At 65.7% G+C, this 14,969-nt stretch overlaps 1 protein-coding gene across 2 annotated transcripts in view; it reads right to left on the reverse strand.

Annotated features, from left to right (window-relative positions):
• Positions 1-1,507: 1,507 nt before the first annotated feature.
• The window catches only part of LOC129638169 (basic proline-rich protein-like), a 30,329-nt gene continuing 16,867 nt past the window's right edge, over positions 1,508-14,969 (reverse strand). The window contains exons 3-5 of one of the 2 annotated variants that reach the window (XR_008707758.1): positions 10,788-10,915; positions 9,306-9,447; positions 1,508-2,292 (exon numbers count right to left, since the gene is read on the reverse strand). Coding sequence is in view for 1 of the 2 variants with exons in the window: in XM_055562770.1 (XP_055418745.1) it covers positions 9,409-9,447; positions 10,788-10,915 (167 nt within the window). In the remaining variant the exon portion in view is untranslated. The remainder of the gene's footprint in view (positions 2,293-9,305; positions 9,448-10,787; positions 10,916-14,969) is intronic. The other variant, XM_055562770.1, reaches the window with a different exon arrangement.

The raw sequence follows: 14,969 nt of genomic DNA on the forward strand, positions 1-14,969 counted from the left end.
ACGGCGCCACGGCTCCTCCACGGCGTCCAGCCTGCCTGTGGGCGCGGGGAGTGGGCACGGGCCCCACGGGGCCGCCGCGGGCTGGAGAACGCACCTCTCTTCCTGCCCGCAACCGGGGAGCCCCGGCCCCCCTCCCTCCGCCAACCAGAGGCCTGGCACTGAGATGGGCGGGCTGGCCGCTGGAGAAATGGGCAGATGGAAGCTGGCCCCGTGGGCCGCCCTGGGGCGCAGTTGTCCCACCCCGGCCGAGTCTCAGCTGGCCCCGGGGCTGCTCCTCCTGGCATCCAGGGTCGGCCGCAGCTCGGACTAGGGGCCGCCCACGAGCACCGTCAGGGGGACAGGGCGAGGGGCAGGTGGCAAAGATGGCATGAGGGGAGGGAAGGGCTGGCTGAGTGAAGCCCTCCTTGGACACCTCATACGGTACTGCCCTCAACCCTCACCTGGCCCGTTTCACAGATAAGGAAACTGAAGCTCAGAGAGGTCAAGGGACCTGCCCCAGGTCACACAGCACCACCCCACCCTGCAGAGGCCGCACCCCTCCCCATCTGCCCGCCCCTCGCCCCCCCACCCCACCAAGCCAGGGTCCTGGGTGCTGGCCGCTGTCGGTATTACAGCCACTTCAGGAAAGACAGTAGATTGTATAGTTATCCCATAGCAGGGCAGAGCCCCAAACTATACAACCTACTACCTCACCCCAAAGGGCCGTCGGTCAGTCTTGGCGCCTGGACTGGGCGGACTTGGTGGCTCCCGGAGGCGCTTCCTGGAGGCGGCAGCGGTGGAGAGTGGCAGAGGCAGGAGCTCAAGGTGGCACTGGAGGCTGAGGGCCCAGGGCCCTGGCAGGCAGGTCAGCAGGGGCCTGTGCGCCCAGGGAGCTGCCCCACAGGAGGAGACCGCTGACCAGGGAGGGGAGGGAAGGAGGGAGGAGAGGGAGCGGGGACATCGGTGGAGCGAAGAGGCCCATGGGGCTCTCAGGAGAGGCTCACAGGTGACCAGACAGCTCCCATCTGGACTGGAGACCGGAGAGGCTGCGGTGTCCCCAGGCGACCTGTGCTGGAGGCGCTGGGAGGAAGGCTGGCGTTTGTCAGAGGCCAACCTGTGCCCAAAGCGGCCAGAGTGCCCACCACGTCCCCATCTCACAGCACCGCCACCTGCGATCCCGCCTCCACCCGCTGGACCGGGGGCACTCCCTCCCCAGCAGCCTGATCCTGCCATCAGGGTAACCCAGGCTTTCCCACCGGGCAGAGGCTCTATAATGTTCCCTCCTTCCAGAAGGGAACCTGGCTCTCAGGGAAGGGTGTCTGGGCTGGAGCCGCAGACACAGGGCCTGGTGCCCGAGCCTGAGCCCCACACAGGTCACGTGACTGTCATGAGGTCACAATGCCGATGGGTGGCAGGGCAGAACACAGGTCATTCCTGCTTTCTGCCTGGTAACACCTCTGCCTTGTAACTGGACAAGAGCCCCGAGCCGTCAGACACCCCTCACCTCCCCCCACACCCCTCCCTAGCAGGCTGCCTCCTCCAGGCAGGCACCAGGCTGCTCCATGCCGTGTGGTCTTCCCGGGCCTGGTGATGCCAGGATCACTGATCCCGTGGGCCCTGGGCAGAGGAAGGGCCCGCCCTCTGGCTCGCCCACTACCGCAGGTGGGGTCTCATGCCCAGGCCCAGTGAACAGCGCAGTGGCCGCTTCCCGAACAACCCCGAGGAGTATGAAGTCAGTGCCAGGGCCCTCAGCCAGGGATGGGGACGCCGGCACCCACACCGTGCCGTCCACACAGAGGATGAGCCTGAGGTACAGTCGCCGGGGCGTGGAGCCGGGAACACCCCAACTCCTGGCTGGCCTGTGGTCACAGCTGTCCTGTCTCTCCTCGAGGCCCCAGAGGGGAATCAGCGTGAGAGGGTCTCAGGGTCCCGTCCCACTGTCTGCCTGAACTCCCTGCCGGCAGTCAGGGCCAGGGAGTCGCCAAGGACAGAGCCTCTAAGGATGGGGGCTGAGGAGAGGGTGGCCAAGGGTCCTCCGTGACAGCTGAGGCCACAGGGCACCACAGACACAGCCCTGACCGTGTCCCTCCCCGTTACAGTCCTCCCGCCAAGGCTCCTTACTTCCCAGCACCAGGATGGCCGGAGGGGCACGTACAGTCACTGTGCTGTCCCATGCCCGGGGACAGTCACCACACCGAGGCCGGGGTGGGCCGATGTCCTGCAGCACAGGGGCCTCCTGGGCGTCCCGGCTGGGCTCCCCACGAGGAACGCTGGCCTCAGGCAGACACTCCCATCTCAGCGCCACTTCTTGACCTGTTGGGGTTTAGAAAAAAAGACGCAAGCGTCAGACCTTGTGCAAGAGGTGCAGCCAAGCCTGAGCTCTGGCCGCTGTTCCGCGCCTCCTCCCTGGACTCGCCCGTCCACCTCCTGCGGATCCCACATCTCAGTCCAGCCTGTCTCACTATGGCCCCTTGCCTGGCGACACACCCTGTGGAGAGGTCTGGAGAGAGCGGCCGCTCTGGCGCCCTGTGTCCGACGACCCCAGATGGGGAATGAACAAGACCCAGTCCGCATCCGTGAGTGGCCAGGGCCACTGGTATTCCCATGCCGGGTGGCCAGACCTTCCAGGCTCACTCTGGGGCCTGGATGTTGGGAGGGGGCGGCAAGGGGAGGAGAGACGGGTGCTGCCTCCTGTGTGCCAGGCCGTTTGTGGGACCCAGGAGAAGGAACCAAACTCCCCAGTTCACAGAGGAGGCTCCCAACAACGAAGTTGAAAAGTGAAGCCTCGGACCATCCCAAGAGCAGAAACGTGGGGGAGCGGGCACCTGGGGCCCGGTGTGAGGCCTCAGACAGGGCTCACTCAGCGAGCCACGGCCCCACCTGGCTCCAACCCGCTCGGCCAACTGGAGGGCCTGAGCCTCATCCCGGGTCGCTGCACTCGGAGCCAGAGCCACTGGGGTCTATCCAGCCCTATCATGTGCCAACCACTGAGCCTCGGTGTCCCCGGCCGGTAACAGGGACAGAGGGTCGGCCCACCAGGCTGTAGGGGTGCTGTCCTGCCCCTTGTCCCTCCGTGCTCCCAGAGGCCCGATGTCCATCAATCACCTGGGCTCACATCTCTGTGCCCCGCCTGGCCCGGCTCCCATCATTTCCCCCTCCAGAGCAGAAGAGCACCCTGGGCAGCCCTCCCCACCCTGCCGCGTGCCTCCTGGCCTTTGCCCTGGCCTCTCCTGAGCCAGGAGTGACCACCCTGTTGCCCATGAAGACTCTGCGCTCCCCACGCATGTTCCTCTCGCTCACTGCCCATCGGGAGGCCTGCGGGAGGGGGGGGGGCGCCCCAGTGAATTCTCACTGTCCGGGCTCTGCGACCTGGCCTGGCCCTCCTAGGCCCCAGGTCTCACGTCTGGACATCCAGAACCGCGGCAGGCATGCAGCTGACTCAAGCGGTGCCCATGACTGTGCCCCCGGACAAGGGGGACTTCCTCTCTCCATGAGGGCCGGGCGGGCTCCCACACGGCGGCCCAGCTAATGGCCTCTCCAGGTGGGCAAGAGGCAGGTGTACCCCCAGCAGGGTTCTCCAAACTTGGGCTCTGCCTGCCCACCAGGGAACCGCTCTCACACAACCTGGCTCTTTCTTTAGCCAATAACCCAGGATTGGCGGGAAGGAAGGAGGACTGACCCAGGTCTGAGACCTAATTGTGGAGACATTTCAGAGCTGGGTGGGGAGGCCTCGATTCCGGGTGTCAGGAGGCGTGCTTTGCTCGGCCCACTGCCCCACAGTCCTAAAAGTGAGCATGGGTCCAGCCCAGGGAGGGTCAGCAGAGACCTCCCCTCTTCCAGCGGGGTGGCAGGGGTCTGAGACCTCCTAAGGGACCCTTCCTGGTCAGCCTGGACCGGGGGTGGCAGCAGGAGCAGCCACTGTGCCATGAAAGGGGCTCCCTGGGCAGGGCTGCGGGAGAGAGTGGTCAGCAGTTGCCCTGCCATCTGCCACTGCCGGCCCAGCCCCAGGCCCCAGTGTCGGCCTGTGGGCAGGGCGCCGGGCAGGGAGGAGCCAGGCCAACTGGGGACAGGTGTGTGGGAGGCCTCGGTGGGCAGGTGGCCCTTTCAGGGCCGGGCGGATGTCTGGAGCGAGCGAGGCAGACAGACGGTGTCACCCCACAGTCACCTCGGGCTTGGCTTGGGGCCACTGGGAGCCTGGACCCCCCCCGCCCCGTGACGGCTCCCTCTACCGCCACCCCGATTAGGTTTCTCCCCATAAAGCAGCCAGTGTTTCTGCTCGGCAAGCCGTGCCAACAATGGAGTCTGGGAAAAAGGCGTGGGGGGTGGCATCCGGGGGCCGGGTCTCCCTACAAACATGGCCCATAAAGTTAACGAGATGTGCGCCCAGCAGAGGCTGGCTGGGGCCGGGCAGAGGCTGGGCAGAGCCGGGCACACACTTGAAAGGGGCACCAAAACTCAGGAATCAAAAGCTGCAATGTAAAATTTTTTTTAATGCAAAAAGGCCCCTGGTGTAAGAAGGACAAACTTATGGCGGAACGGAGGCTTACTGATTTCTGAGCTCAGCTGAGTGCAGGGCCCAGTAGCTTCAATGCCCCAAAAGCACCTCTGGGGGACAGAGGAATAAAAACTAGACCTGGAACCTGGCCTTCTGACCCTGGCTCTTCCCATAGCCCTGTATACAGCCCGGTGGTGCCACGTAGGTGGGGAAGTGGCGCCCACAGACACTGGAACGCCTGCCTTTCTTCTCAGGGAGACAGAAGGCCCTCTCGCTGGTACCCTTCCTGCCTAGTCTCCCTGAGACAGACGCCCTTGTACTCTGGGTCAAGGTCTCCCATCCCTGGGAGTCTGTACCCTGCCCTGGCTGCCTGCTCTCCTGTCTTCCTCCAAGCTTGCAGCTGGGAGGCGGCACACACAGGAAATGTCCACTCCCCAGGGAAGGGGGCCAGACATGCACCAGGGACCGAGGGTCACTGCCCACAGAGGTGTGAGTCCGAAAGCCCCCAGGAAGTCCTAGCATCTGGGAAGCTGGGGGTTTCCTCCTGGCCGGGAGGCTAAAGCTGCAGTGGGATTCAGGCCTGCTCTGCAGACACCCCTGCATTCACGGGGGCCATGGGCACGGGCTGGGGACAGATGGCTTTGGGAGCTGCCTGGCCACAGTTCTGTCCCCTGTTCTGGCCTCTACCAGCGACGGGCCTCAGGCAAGTCAGTCAGCACCTCTGGCCTCAGCTGGTGGCTTGGTAAGTGGGGCAAGGATGCCAGCCAGGGCTGTCGGGAAGGAGGTCCAGGTGCCCGTGCCCAGGGGCGGGGCAATCACCAGGGAAGCTGCTCCTCACCGCAGAGGGTCTGCTCAGAGTCCAAAGGGAACAGCAGCCAGGAGGCAGAGCCCTCTCCATGCCCGGTGGGTGTCTCCGTCTGGTGTTTAACCATTAGGCAATCGTTTTAACCTCAAAGGCGTGTATTTATCTGAAAATATTCTCAGTCGCAGCCGCAGTCTGGGTCACAAGGCAAGGAGAGGGAAGAAGGGGGTGGGTGGGGGACCAGATGCAACCACATCATTAAAAACGCCCGGCGTGAAACCGCGCCCCAGGGGCAGCCCCACCTGGCCACAGCCCCTCAAGATGTACCTTCTGCTTGCCGGGGCTCCCTGCGCCCCCCCTCCCCGGGAGGCTCCGGGCCTGGCCGGGCGTGGCACCACCCCGTCCTTGGCTGGGTTTCCCGAGCCGGCGGTGGGAGGGCTCAGCGCGCAAACCCCACTCAATGGTGACGGAATGTCCTCTCCGGGAACCGCGAGGAGCGGGGATCTGCGGAAAGCACGGGGGCTGTGTGCCCAGCAGCCGACCCAGCCTGGAGGGCCTGGCGGGGCCACGGGTGTCTAGGGAGAGTGCCCCACCGCTCCCGAGGGCCCGGGGTGCGCTCTGCTTTGCGCGTGCTGCCCGGCGAGGGCCTAGCCTTGGCCAGCCGGGGACCACAGGCCAGAGCGTGGCCCCGGGGCCGCCCGGCACGGCCCTTATGCCAAAGAAAGGGCACAGCCCCTGTAACGCACGCGCCCTCTCCTCCAACACCGGCCCGGCCTCTCTTCCCGGACACGTCTCTGCACCCCTCAGGGAAGGACGCGGACTGCCGTCGGGGGCCCTCTCGCTGGGTCCTGCGGGCGGGCGTGGACGCCCGGCGGCTCCACGTCCACCCCCGCCCCGGCCGCCGCTACGCTGCCCCGATCGCCCGGCGCTGACTGGGGGGCGGCGCGGGTTCACACCGAGTCTAGAGCGGGTGCGGAAGGAGACCGGAGGGCTCTGTGTCGGGAGGGAGAGGCCCCAGCTCGGGGGGGCCGGGGTCTCAGGGTCTGGCCTCCGGGGAGCCGGGGGGCCGGGGTCTGGTCTCCAGGGGTGCCGAGGCGGCGGGCCCAGGCTGCAGGGAGCGCCCCTCCTGCAGGAAGCAGCCGCCTCGGCTTCCTCAGAACGGGCAGCGTCTCAGGACAGGCGGTGCCGGGTCCGCCCGGAAGCCGGAGGCCGCTCAGGCGGGGAAGCCGGGCGCCTGCCGCCTCCGCGTGGCCCACACAGGCCTGCCTCTGTGTGCGGCGCGTCGGGGGCCCGCTGCCCCGCAACCCCGCTATTTCTAGAACTGTCCGCGGCGGCCCCGTGGCTGCGAGGTCTCCCCTCGGGGCACAGCCTTCCCGACGGGGCCGCTCCCGGGCGCTGGCGGGCAGCGTCCCCACCCGCGCGGCGGGCCGGCCCGGGGCCGCGAGGGGCCGGCAGGGTCGGGGCTCCCAGACGCCTCGCCAAGACGCCGGCCAGCGCCGAGCCCGGGGCGGCCCGGCCAGGGCGCGCGGGGCCGGCGGGCCGCAGTCTCGCCCACAAAATGGCGGGGCCGGCGGCCATTCGCAGCGGCTCCGGGAAGACAGAGGCGGCGGCGCGGAGGGCAGGGCGCCGCGGGAGGCGGCCGTCCACTCAGGAAGCAGCCCGGGCCGGACGGCCGCGCCGCGCCCTCTCCAGAACCTTCTCCCGCCTGAGCTCCCGGCCACCCGGCCGCAGAGGCCCTATTGCCCTTGGGTGGCCCCCGGAATGGATGCCTCACGGGGTCTCGGTCCTCATTGGCCTGAGGTCGGGGCAGCCTCTGACCAAGTGGCCTGAGGGGCTCTCCTGCTTTCTAGGGACACCCCGGCACAGCCACCCCGAGATCCAGGCTGGCACCTCCTGTCTGTCCGGGGCAGGGAGAAGGGGGCACGGGCAGCTGCCAAGAAACACCCCAGGGGTGCGTGGCCACAGCTCTCCTGACGTCCTGCAGCACCGAGACCCTGCCTGAGCCGGGCACAGCCGCCCACGACAGCCCCGCCTCCTCTGGCGCCTCAAGACTCCTGTCCTGCTTGCCTGACTCATGTCCCTTCTGGGGAGCCCCCTCCCCACTTCCTCTGGACAAGAGGCACATCTCTCTCACCCCGTCAGCCAGTGCCTGGTTCAGAACCCCAGACGTAAGGCAGAGACCAGCAGCCCTGCTCTGTGAGCCGTGAGTCCAGCCATTGCCACTCGTCCCTGCTCCTGCAGAGGGAAAACTCAGGATGGAGACCAGTCTCACTTTAAAGATGGTCGACAGGTCCAGGGGGTCAGCACAGACCTGGCTGCTGCCAGCAGGGGACTCCTTGGAAAGCGACCAACTCGGGAGATGCTACTCACATATCTGGGGGCGCAGCCAGGCCTGTGCTCTTATGGAGACGGGCAGGTGCAGAGCCAGGGCAGGGCCCGTGTCCAGGTCTGGGTCCTGGGCAGCACCCTGGCCTCTTTCCCTGTGCCCACCCTGGTGCTGCACCCACACTGGGCAGCAGGCAGGAGCCACGTGGGACCCAGTCAGTACCCCTGGTGGCCTGTTTTCTGCAGGGAATTAATTGTCCCTGTTCTCCCTGGCACCCAGAGACCGCCCTGCTGGCTCTTTGGGGGTTTGCGTGGATGTGGGTCCACAGGACACGCAGGCGTGCGTGGGGCACCCCACAGCGGAGCCACGTTGAGAAGCTGTACCTGCTGAGCCTAAGACTGCCAGGTGTCTGGGGTCACGGCCTGGAGAAAGGGTCCCTCAGCGACCCCTGCCCCCGGGTACTTCAGATCCTCGAGGTGCTCCTGGCCCGTGGTGCCCCGAGAGGATCTGGGTGCCCCTGAGCTGTGCCGGGCCTTGTGGAGTCTTGGGTGGGGTGGGCCAAAGCCAACGGGGTACAGAAGCAGGGCGTGTGCCCCGCGCACACCCAGGGACGTGCCCTCACGGCCTCCTGCGTGTCTGCCAGGCCCTGGGGGTCGGTCCCAGGGGCACATTGGTGCCCCAGCCCGGGTGCTGGACACAGCTCCCAGGGCCGTGTCTCCGCTGGGAGGCTGGGGGGATTGCACAGGGAGTGCCCAGGGGAGGGCTGCACCGCACAGCCATGAGCGAGCCCGCGGCCCTGTCTCCCCGGTGACGGCCGGGCGGCCCCCGGTCCTTCTCTCTGGTGTCGTCCTTCCCCGGGCCTACACCCCTTTGCTCTCTCCTTTGCTGTTTCACTCCCGTCAGGTCTCTCTTCCCCTTGCCCCTGATGTCCCCCGGGGGGCCTCCCCCCTCCCCGCCTTCAGGCAGTGGCTGGCGCAGGCCCTGCGCGCAGACACAAAAGCCCTGGGGCAGCGTCTGCAGAGTCTGGCAGGCAGGCTGGACCTGTAAACACGCGAGGCCCAGATGGCAGAGGGGTCCCGGGCCCTCTCCAGGCAGAACTGTCCCAGGCTATGGCACCAGACAGGGGAGAAGGAGAGGCTGACAGGCCGGGCCTGACCCTCACAGACCCCGTGACCCTCTAGGAGGCTGGCAGCAGCCAAGGGGGCCCGACAGTCGGCAGTGCAGGCTGGCTCTGGGAAGGGGCAGGGTGTGGCCGGGGGACCAGCAAACTCGGAGCACGACAGCTCCCTCAGGGCCAAGGGGCAGGGCAGGACGTCCTCAGGCGCCGAGCCCCGAGCTCTGCCCAGCAGTTAGCAGTCCCCCGCTCGCGGCCCAGGCCCTCTTGCTGCGGCTGCCTCCTTGCAAAGGGGGCTTCATCCACCTTACGTGCCGGGGCCAGCCGGAAACACGCCCCAAGTTGAGCTGCCTGGGGGAGACCTCAGCAAGCTCCTGACCCCGTACTCACCCTGGACCCTCGGCCGCAGAAAGAGGCTGGTGGGAGGGCAGAGCTGAGGGGGGGCGCACCCCCAGCTGAACCCGAACAAATGGGCAAGAATTGCCTGTCTGGCCCCGTGACACGCCACCCCCAACCCCCCCCGCCAACACACACACACACACACACACACACGTGTGTGTGCTAAACGTCTGTGTTCTCTCAGACATACCCAGCCCAGGGTGACGCCGGGACGGAGCGGGTGGGGAGCTCTGACTTTCAACATTCGAACGCTACCTGGCCTGAGGGTGGCACAGTCATCCGAGCTCCAGGCGTCAGCTGAGGACCGAGGCGTCGAGGTGGAGGGATGAGGCCTGGGAGGAGAAAGAGATGCTGGTTAAGTTGTGGGAAAGTGCACACCCTACGTCTGCACACTGTTGGTTTCGGTCTCCCCGAGACCGTGCCCCAAGACCCCACAGCGCCCAGCACAGCTCAGGGGCACCCAGAGCCTCTCGGGGGACACCACGGGCCAGGAGAACCTTGGGGGCCTGGGATACCCCCAAGCAGGTGGGCCATCTGTTTCGGTGATGTGCAAACAGACCCATGACCAGCACGAAGCTGCTGAGACTCTGAGGCCTCAGGTCCCCTCTCCCCACTCAGCCACCTCCAACAGAGTCCTTACTCGGAGGGCCAGCTCCACGCCCTTCCCAAGCTTGTGAAACTGACCCAAAGCCTGTGGTCAGTAACCACAGCAGGCCTGGGTTCCTGGGCCACCAAATCGTCCTGGCTGCCTCAGAGGTGCTGCCAATAAAGCCCCGAGCCGCCTGGAGCTGAGGCTACTGCCAAGTCCCCCTTCTGCACGGGGCCGCAGTGGCTCTGCCTGGCCTCGTGCCTCCTTCTTGCTCCGGCAAAGGGAGACGAGGCCGGCAGGGCGCCCGGCTGGGGAGTTCTTTCAGTGGATCGTGCGAAAGTGCACATGTTAGTTGCCCTGTTTGTGTCCGAGTATTTGTGACCCCATGCACCGTAGCCCACCAGGCTCCTCGTCCATGGACTTTTCCAGGCAAGAATCTTGGAATGGGCTGCCATGCCCTCCTCCAGGGAACATTCCTGACTCAGGGATCGAACCCAGGTCTCCTGCATTGCAGGCAGATTCTTTACCGTCTGAGCCACCACGGAAGCCCTTCAGTGGATCATAAACCCCTGCAAAGACTGGTTTCCACCGCCAGCCTCTTTGCTGAAGCCACGGGTGCGCTGGGGTTCACTCTGCACTCCCAAACTCTGCTAGGAGGTATTCCCGCCCAAGTCTTACAGAGGGTAAACCGAGACTCGGGGCTCCAGGGAAACCTGTTGGGCCGGACAGCTTGTGGGAGGTGGTCTGGGGGCTGCAGGCACTGACAGGGCAGGGTGGTCTCAGGGACATCTCTGCACCAGCAGCCCCGGTTGGGGAGGAGGCAGGCAGCCTCCCCGATTCTGTCTGCTTTGGGGATTCTGGCCAGCGCCACAGTTGTGCCACAGGGCAGGTGCGGGGCTTGGCGGGACCACAGTAGACAGCAATCGGCTGCTCTACTCCCCAGCTCCTGGTGGTGAGGCGGGCACCCCTGGGGAGTCTGGGCAAGGTGGGCCCAGCTGGCTGCCGGTTGGGGCCTTCAAGGAAGGACTGGTGCTGGGGTCACCCGAGACCGGTCCATGTTCCCCTCCCGGTCAGGCCGCTCACCTCCTGGGCTGCCCTGCCAGCCAGACATGGGGCAAAGGCCGGCCACATTGTTACATGGTGCTGGAGTGTCTTCCGAAGGCCACGGCAGGCGTCCAGTTTCCTGGAGGTGCTCTCGGAGCAGCCACATTCTACAAGAAACAAAGCGAGCGAGGAGTCAGCCCCACAGGTCTGGTGGCTTGCAGCCCAAGCACAGAGGGGCTCAGCGGGCGTCTGCCCCTGCCCCTGCCCTCGTCCACCCCACCCTGTCTGATACTGTACCTGCAGATCACCCGGCCCTCCACACGCTGCCGAGGAGGCGCCTCCAGAGATCGGGGACCTTAGAGGCAGAGGGCCTCACAGAAAAGCCTTTTCTGACAGTCTGACCGCCCCATTGTCATCCTGGTGCTGGACTCATGCTCAGAAGTCAACCCACCCACTGGCTCCCTCGCAGCCCAGCCGCGCACACCCTTCAGAGTCTGCAGAGGAAGGCGGCTGGTGAGACTCGAGGTGCCTGCTCCCGGCACAGCAAGCCTGCCGCGTCATGGAGCCCCACCCTCTTCACTCTGGCCCTGCCTTGGCACCCACCAACTGGCACCTGGGGTTATCCTACCCATCCTTTAGGTCACCTCCTCCAGGAGGGCCTCCTGGGTCAGGAGCAATAGGGTCAGCTCTAGCAATAGGCTGACATCCCTTGAAATCAGCTCACAGATGCTCTTGCTACCTGGACCCCCTCAGGCTCCAGCTCCCGAGCCTGGTAGAGACCACCTCTTAGCAGCTGTGTGGTCCTCACACCTAGAATGGTGCCCATAACCCAGGAGGCCTGGAAATACCCCCACAGAATTTATTTTCTCGAGTTCCAAAATCACTGCAGATGGTGATGGCAGCCATGAAATTAAAAGGCACTTGCTCTCTGGAAGAAAAACCATGACAGAGCCAGACAAGCATATTAAGGAGTAGGGTCATCACTCTGCCGACAAAGGGCCGTATAGTTAGAGCTGTGGTCTTTCCAGTAGTCACGTATGGGTGTGAGAGTTGGGCCATAAAGAAGGCTGAGCACCGAAGAACTGATGCTTTCAAACTGTGGTGCTGGAGAAGACTCTTGAGAGTCCCTTGGACTGCGAGGAGATCAAACCAGTCAATCCTAAGGAAGTCAACTGAATGTTCATTGGAAGGACTGATGTTGAAGCTGAAGCTCCAATACTCTGGCCACCTGATGTGAAGAACTGACTCATTGGAAAAGACCCTGATGCTGGGAAGGATTGAGGGCAGGAAGAGAAGGGGACGGCAGAGGATGAGAGGGTTGGATGGCATCACTGACTCTGTGGACACGAGTTTGAGCGAGCTCCGGGAGATGGTGATGGACGGGGAGGCCTGGCGTCCTGCCGTCTGTGGGGTCACAGAGAATCTTAGCGACTGAACACCACCACCCTCAGAACCATGCCTGCTACCTGAGAATAGACGGTGCAGATGTGACTTTGTGTCCTTCCCGAAGGCACCCGTGCGGGGACACCCTAGGACAACTGTCCAGGGCACCCCAAGGCCCAGAAGGCTGGGCAGAGACCCAGAAGCCGGCACTCAGCCGACGGCAGCCCGGGCCCAGCCTTCTGCTCCCACCCAGCCTAGGCTCAGGCCGCAGGAGGCGCACGGCGCTCCCAGAGCAGGGACAGCACACCCTCTGTGACGACGAGAAGGCAGACCTGGACGGAGGTCCAGCCCGCCACGACGGGGCATGCTGCTGGGCCTTGAGCTTCAGGCCAGTCCTCTCCTTCTGGAGTCTCTGACCCGGGCCCAGGGGGAGGCTGCGGCCAGGATGACGGCGGGTCGGGGCACCCAGTCCCCAGGAGCACGCGGGGCCCCCCCATGCCAAGGCGTAGGGGTGCAGCTCCCACAGACCCAGTCCTCTCGGGGGCGCCCGTCACCTGAGGGCCGGGGCCGTGCTCCCTGTGGACAGGTGGGAGCCGTGTGGGCACGAGGCACGGGGCAGCTCAGCGCGCCTCTGCAGCCGTGCCTCTGACTCTGACTTTCGCGGGACGTGCGTGGGACGCGTAAGGCCCTCAGGGTCCACAGGGGACCTGGTGGCGGCTTCCCCAGGATGTGCCCGGGCCTTACGACACCTCAGACAATGTGCCGAGGTCACCTCCTCTCTGGAGACAGAGATGGGGCCCTGGGAGCCCACCGCCTGCAACCTATACATGACGTGGGCACAGGACCCTATACATGACGTGGGCACAGGACCCTGCATCGAGCAGCACTGGTTCTCGTCCTGCCTCCCGCACGCTCGCTGCCCAGGCTCTCACGGGCCCCCTCTCCCCGACTGTCGGATGGGGCGACGAGGTCTGCACCCCGGAGCCCTGAGCGGATTCCGAGAGAAGCGTGGGGCTGGGCGGTCAGCCCAGGCCTGGCTGCTGCCGCCTGCACGGGCCACTGGCCTCAAGCCCACCACTGTCCTGTGGGTTTCAACATGTGTGGCTGGGCCAGGGTGTGGCACACGGGGTCTGCCACCTTTGCTGCAGCTCGTGGGGTCTTTAGCAGCGGCCACGCAGGATCTGGTTCCCTGACCAGGGATCAAACCCCGGCCCCACACTGGGAGCACAGAGTCTGAGCCGCTGGACCAGCAGGGCCATCCCCACTGTCCTGTTTATGGGAGCGGGGAGCACCTACCCCCGCCTCCAGAAGGGACGGCCCTCCCCACCCGCCCCCCAGCAGGGTGGGCTGAACGAACCCCCACGGCCCGATGAGGAAGTCCATCTGACGGCCCCTCCTGTGTGGCCCCTGGGCTGGGGGGACTCCAACGCCCTCCCTGGAGCGACGGGGCAGCAGCTCCGGGCCCCCACAGGTCTAGGACCCTCCACTGGCTCGGGGAGCTGACTGCAACACACCCAGTCTCCTCTCTGGACAGCGAGTGTGGCCCGGCCGGCGTCCAGAGGGCTCCACCGTGGGCCACGCTGAATGCCCACGGCCCAGCGGCTGAGACCCCGCTTTTTGCAAACAGCCCAGGTCAGTATTCCTCTGTGGATGCTGGAATCAGAAGTTGGACTTCAGGGCACAGGAGCCGGGAAGTGAAACGGCACAAGGCCACCTTCAGCAGGGGAGAACCAGCCAGAGGCGGGTGCCGGCCACCCACACCCGGTCAGCACACCTGGGGCTGCCGTTTCCACCCGAGGGCAAGGGAGCTCGCGCCGCAGGCCCGGGGACCCTGGCTGGATGGCTGAGCGGCGCAGGAGACGCACGTGGCCATGGTCAGAAACCTCACAGGGACAGCTACCCGCCGGACTGTCCTGGCGCCAGGGCGGCCCTTCACAGCGGCATTTACAGGCAGTCCTGCCTCTGGGCACTCGGCACCCCGAATCATTTCACCCACCCACCCAGCATCGCCCATGGAACCACCAGGCTGGCTGACCGCCGGGCTCCCCGGTCTGGCGCTCTGCACACAGAGGTGCCAGGCAGCGCCACCTCCCTCAGGCTGCAATCCTCAGCCTCTGCTGCTCCCAGTCCCGTGTTCCCGGGTTACACCCACGGCATGTCACTGCCCTCGGAGCCTTTAAGGCTGTCCTGGGAGTGCAGAGTGGCCCTGGGGAGGGCCCAAGCCTCTCCTGATGGGCCAGCCCACATGCTGAGCTAGAAGGGTGGCCAGGGGCCTCAGCCTGTTTCGGGGTCACGAGTGAACCACAAGCTGAGGCCCCCTGGGGACAGAAGCCCCTATTTTGTGCAGGGACTGGGAAGGCAGGAGAGTCAGTCAGACCCACTGCCTCCTCACGCTGTGTGGCTCCAGGCACAGGACTGCCCTCTCTGGCCCAGCTTCCTCCCCCGTGATATGGGACAGCCTGTCCCCCGTGTAGGGCTGTGACATGACGGACGGCAGGAGGAAAAGTCCCAAACCCCAGGTGGGCTCACAGTCGGGCTCCCCTCTCAGCCCCGGAATCCCACAGGGGCCGGTGGCACTCGGAGCCCCTGCCCCATGGAGGGGTCACTTGGAGGGTAGGTCCTCCGTCCAGAGGCAGTTTTGTCCTCTGGAAGCTCCTGGCCCACGGAGGCCGGCGGAGCCTGCTGGAACCAGTACAAGGCCCAGCAGGGTGCCGGGAGGCTCACCCCGCCCCACCCCAGCCCCCAAGTATCCCTGGATACTGGCACACTCCTGCGTCCATCCACAGGGGGCCGGGGCCACGGGCCTCCATCTCAGCTCTGTCCTTGTCACCCTGGACA

The sequence above is a fragment of the Bubalus kerabau genome, chromosome 1 (assembly GCF_029407905.1).
Source record: "Bubalus kerabau isolate K-KA32 ecotype Philippines breed swamp buffalo chromosome 1, PCC_UOA_SB_1v2, whole genome shotgun sequence".
Classification (NCBI taxonomy): domain Eukaryota; kingdom Metazoa; phylum Chordata; class Mammalia; order Artiodactyla; family Bovidae; genus Bubalus; species Bubalus kerabau.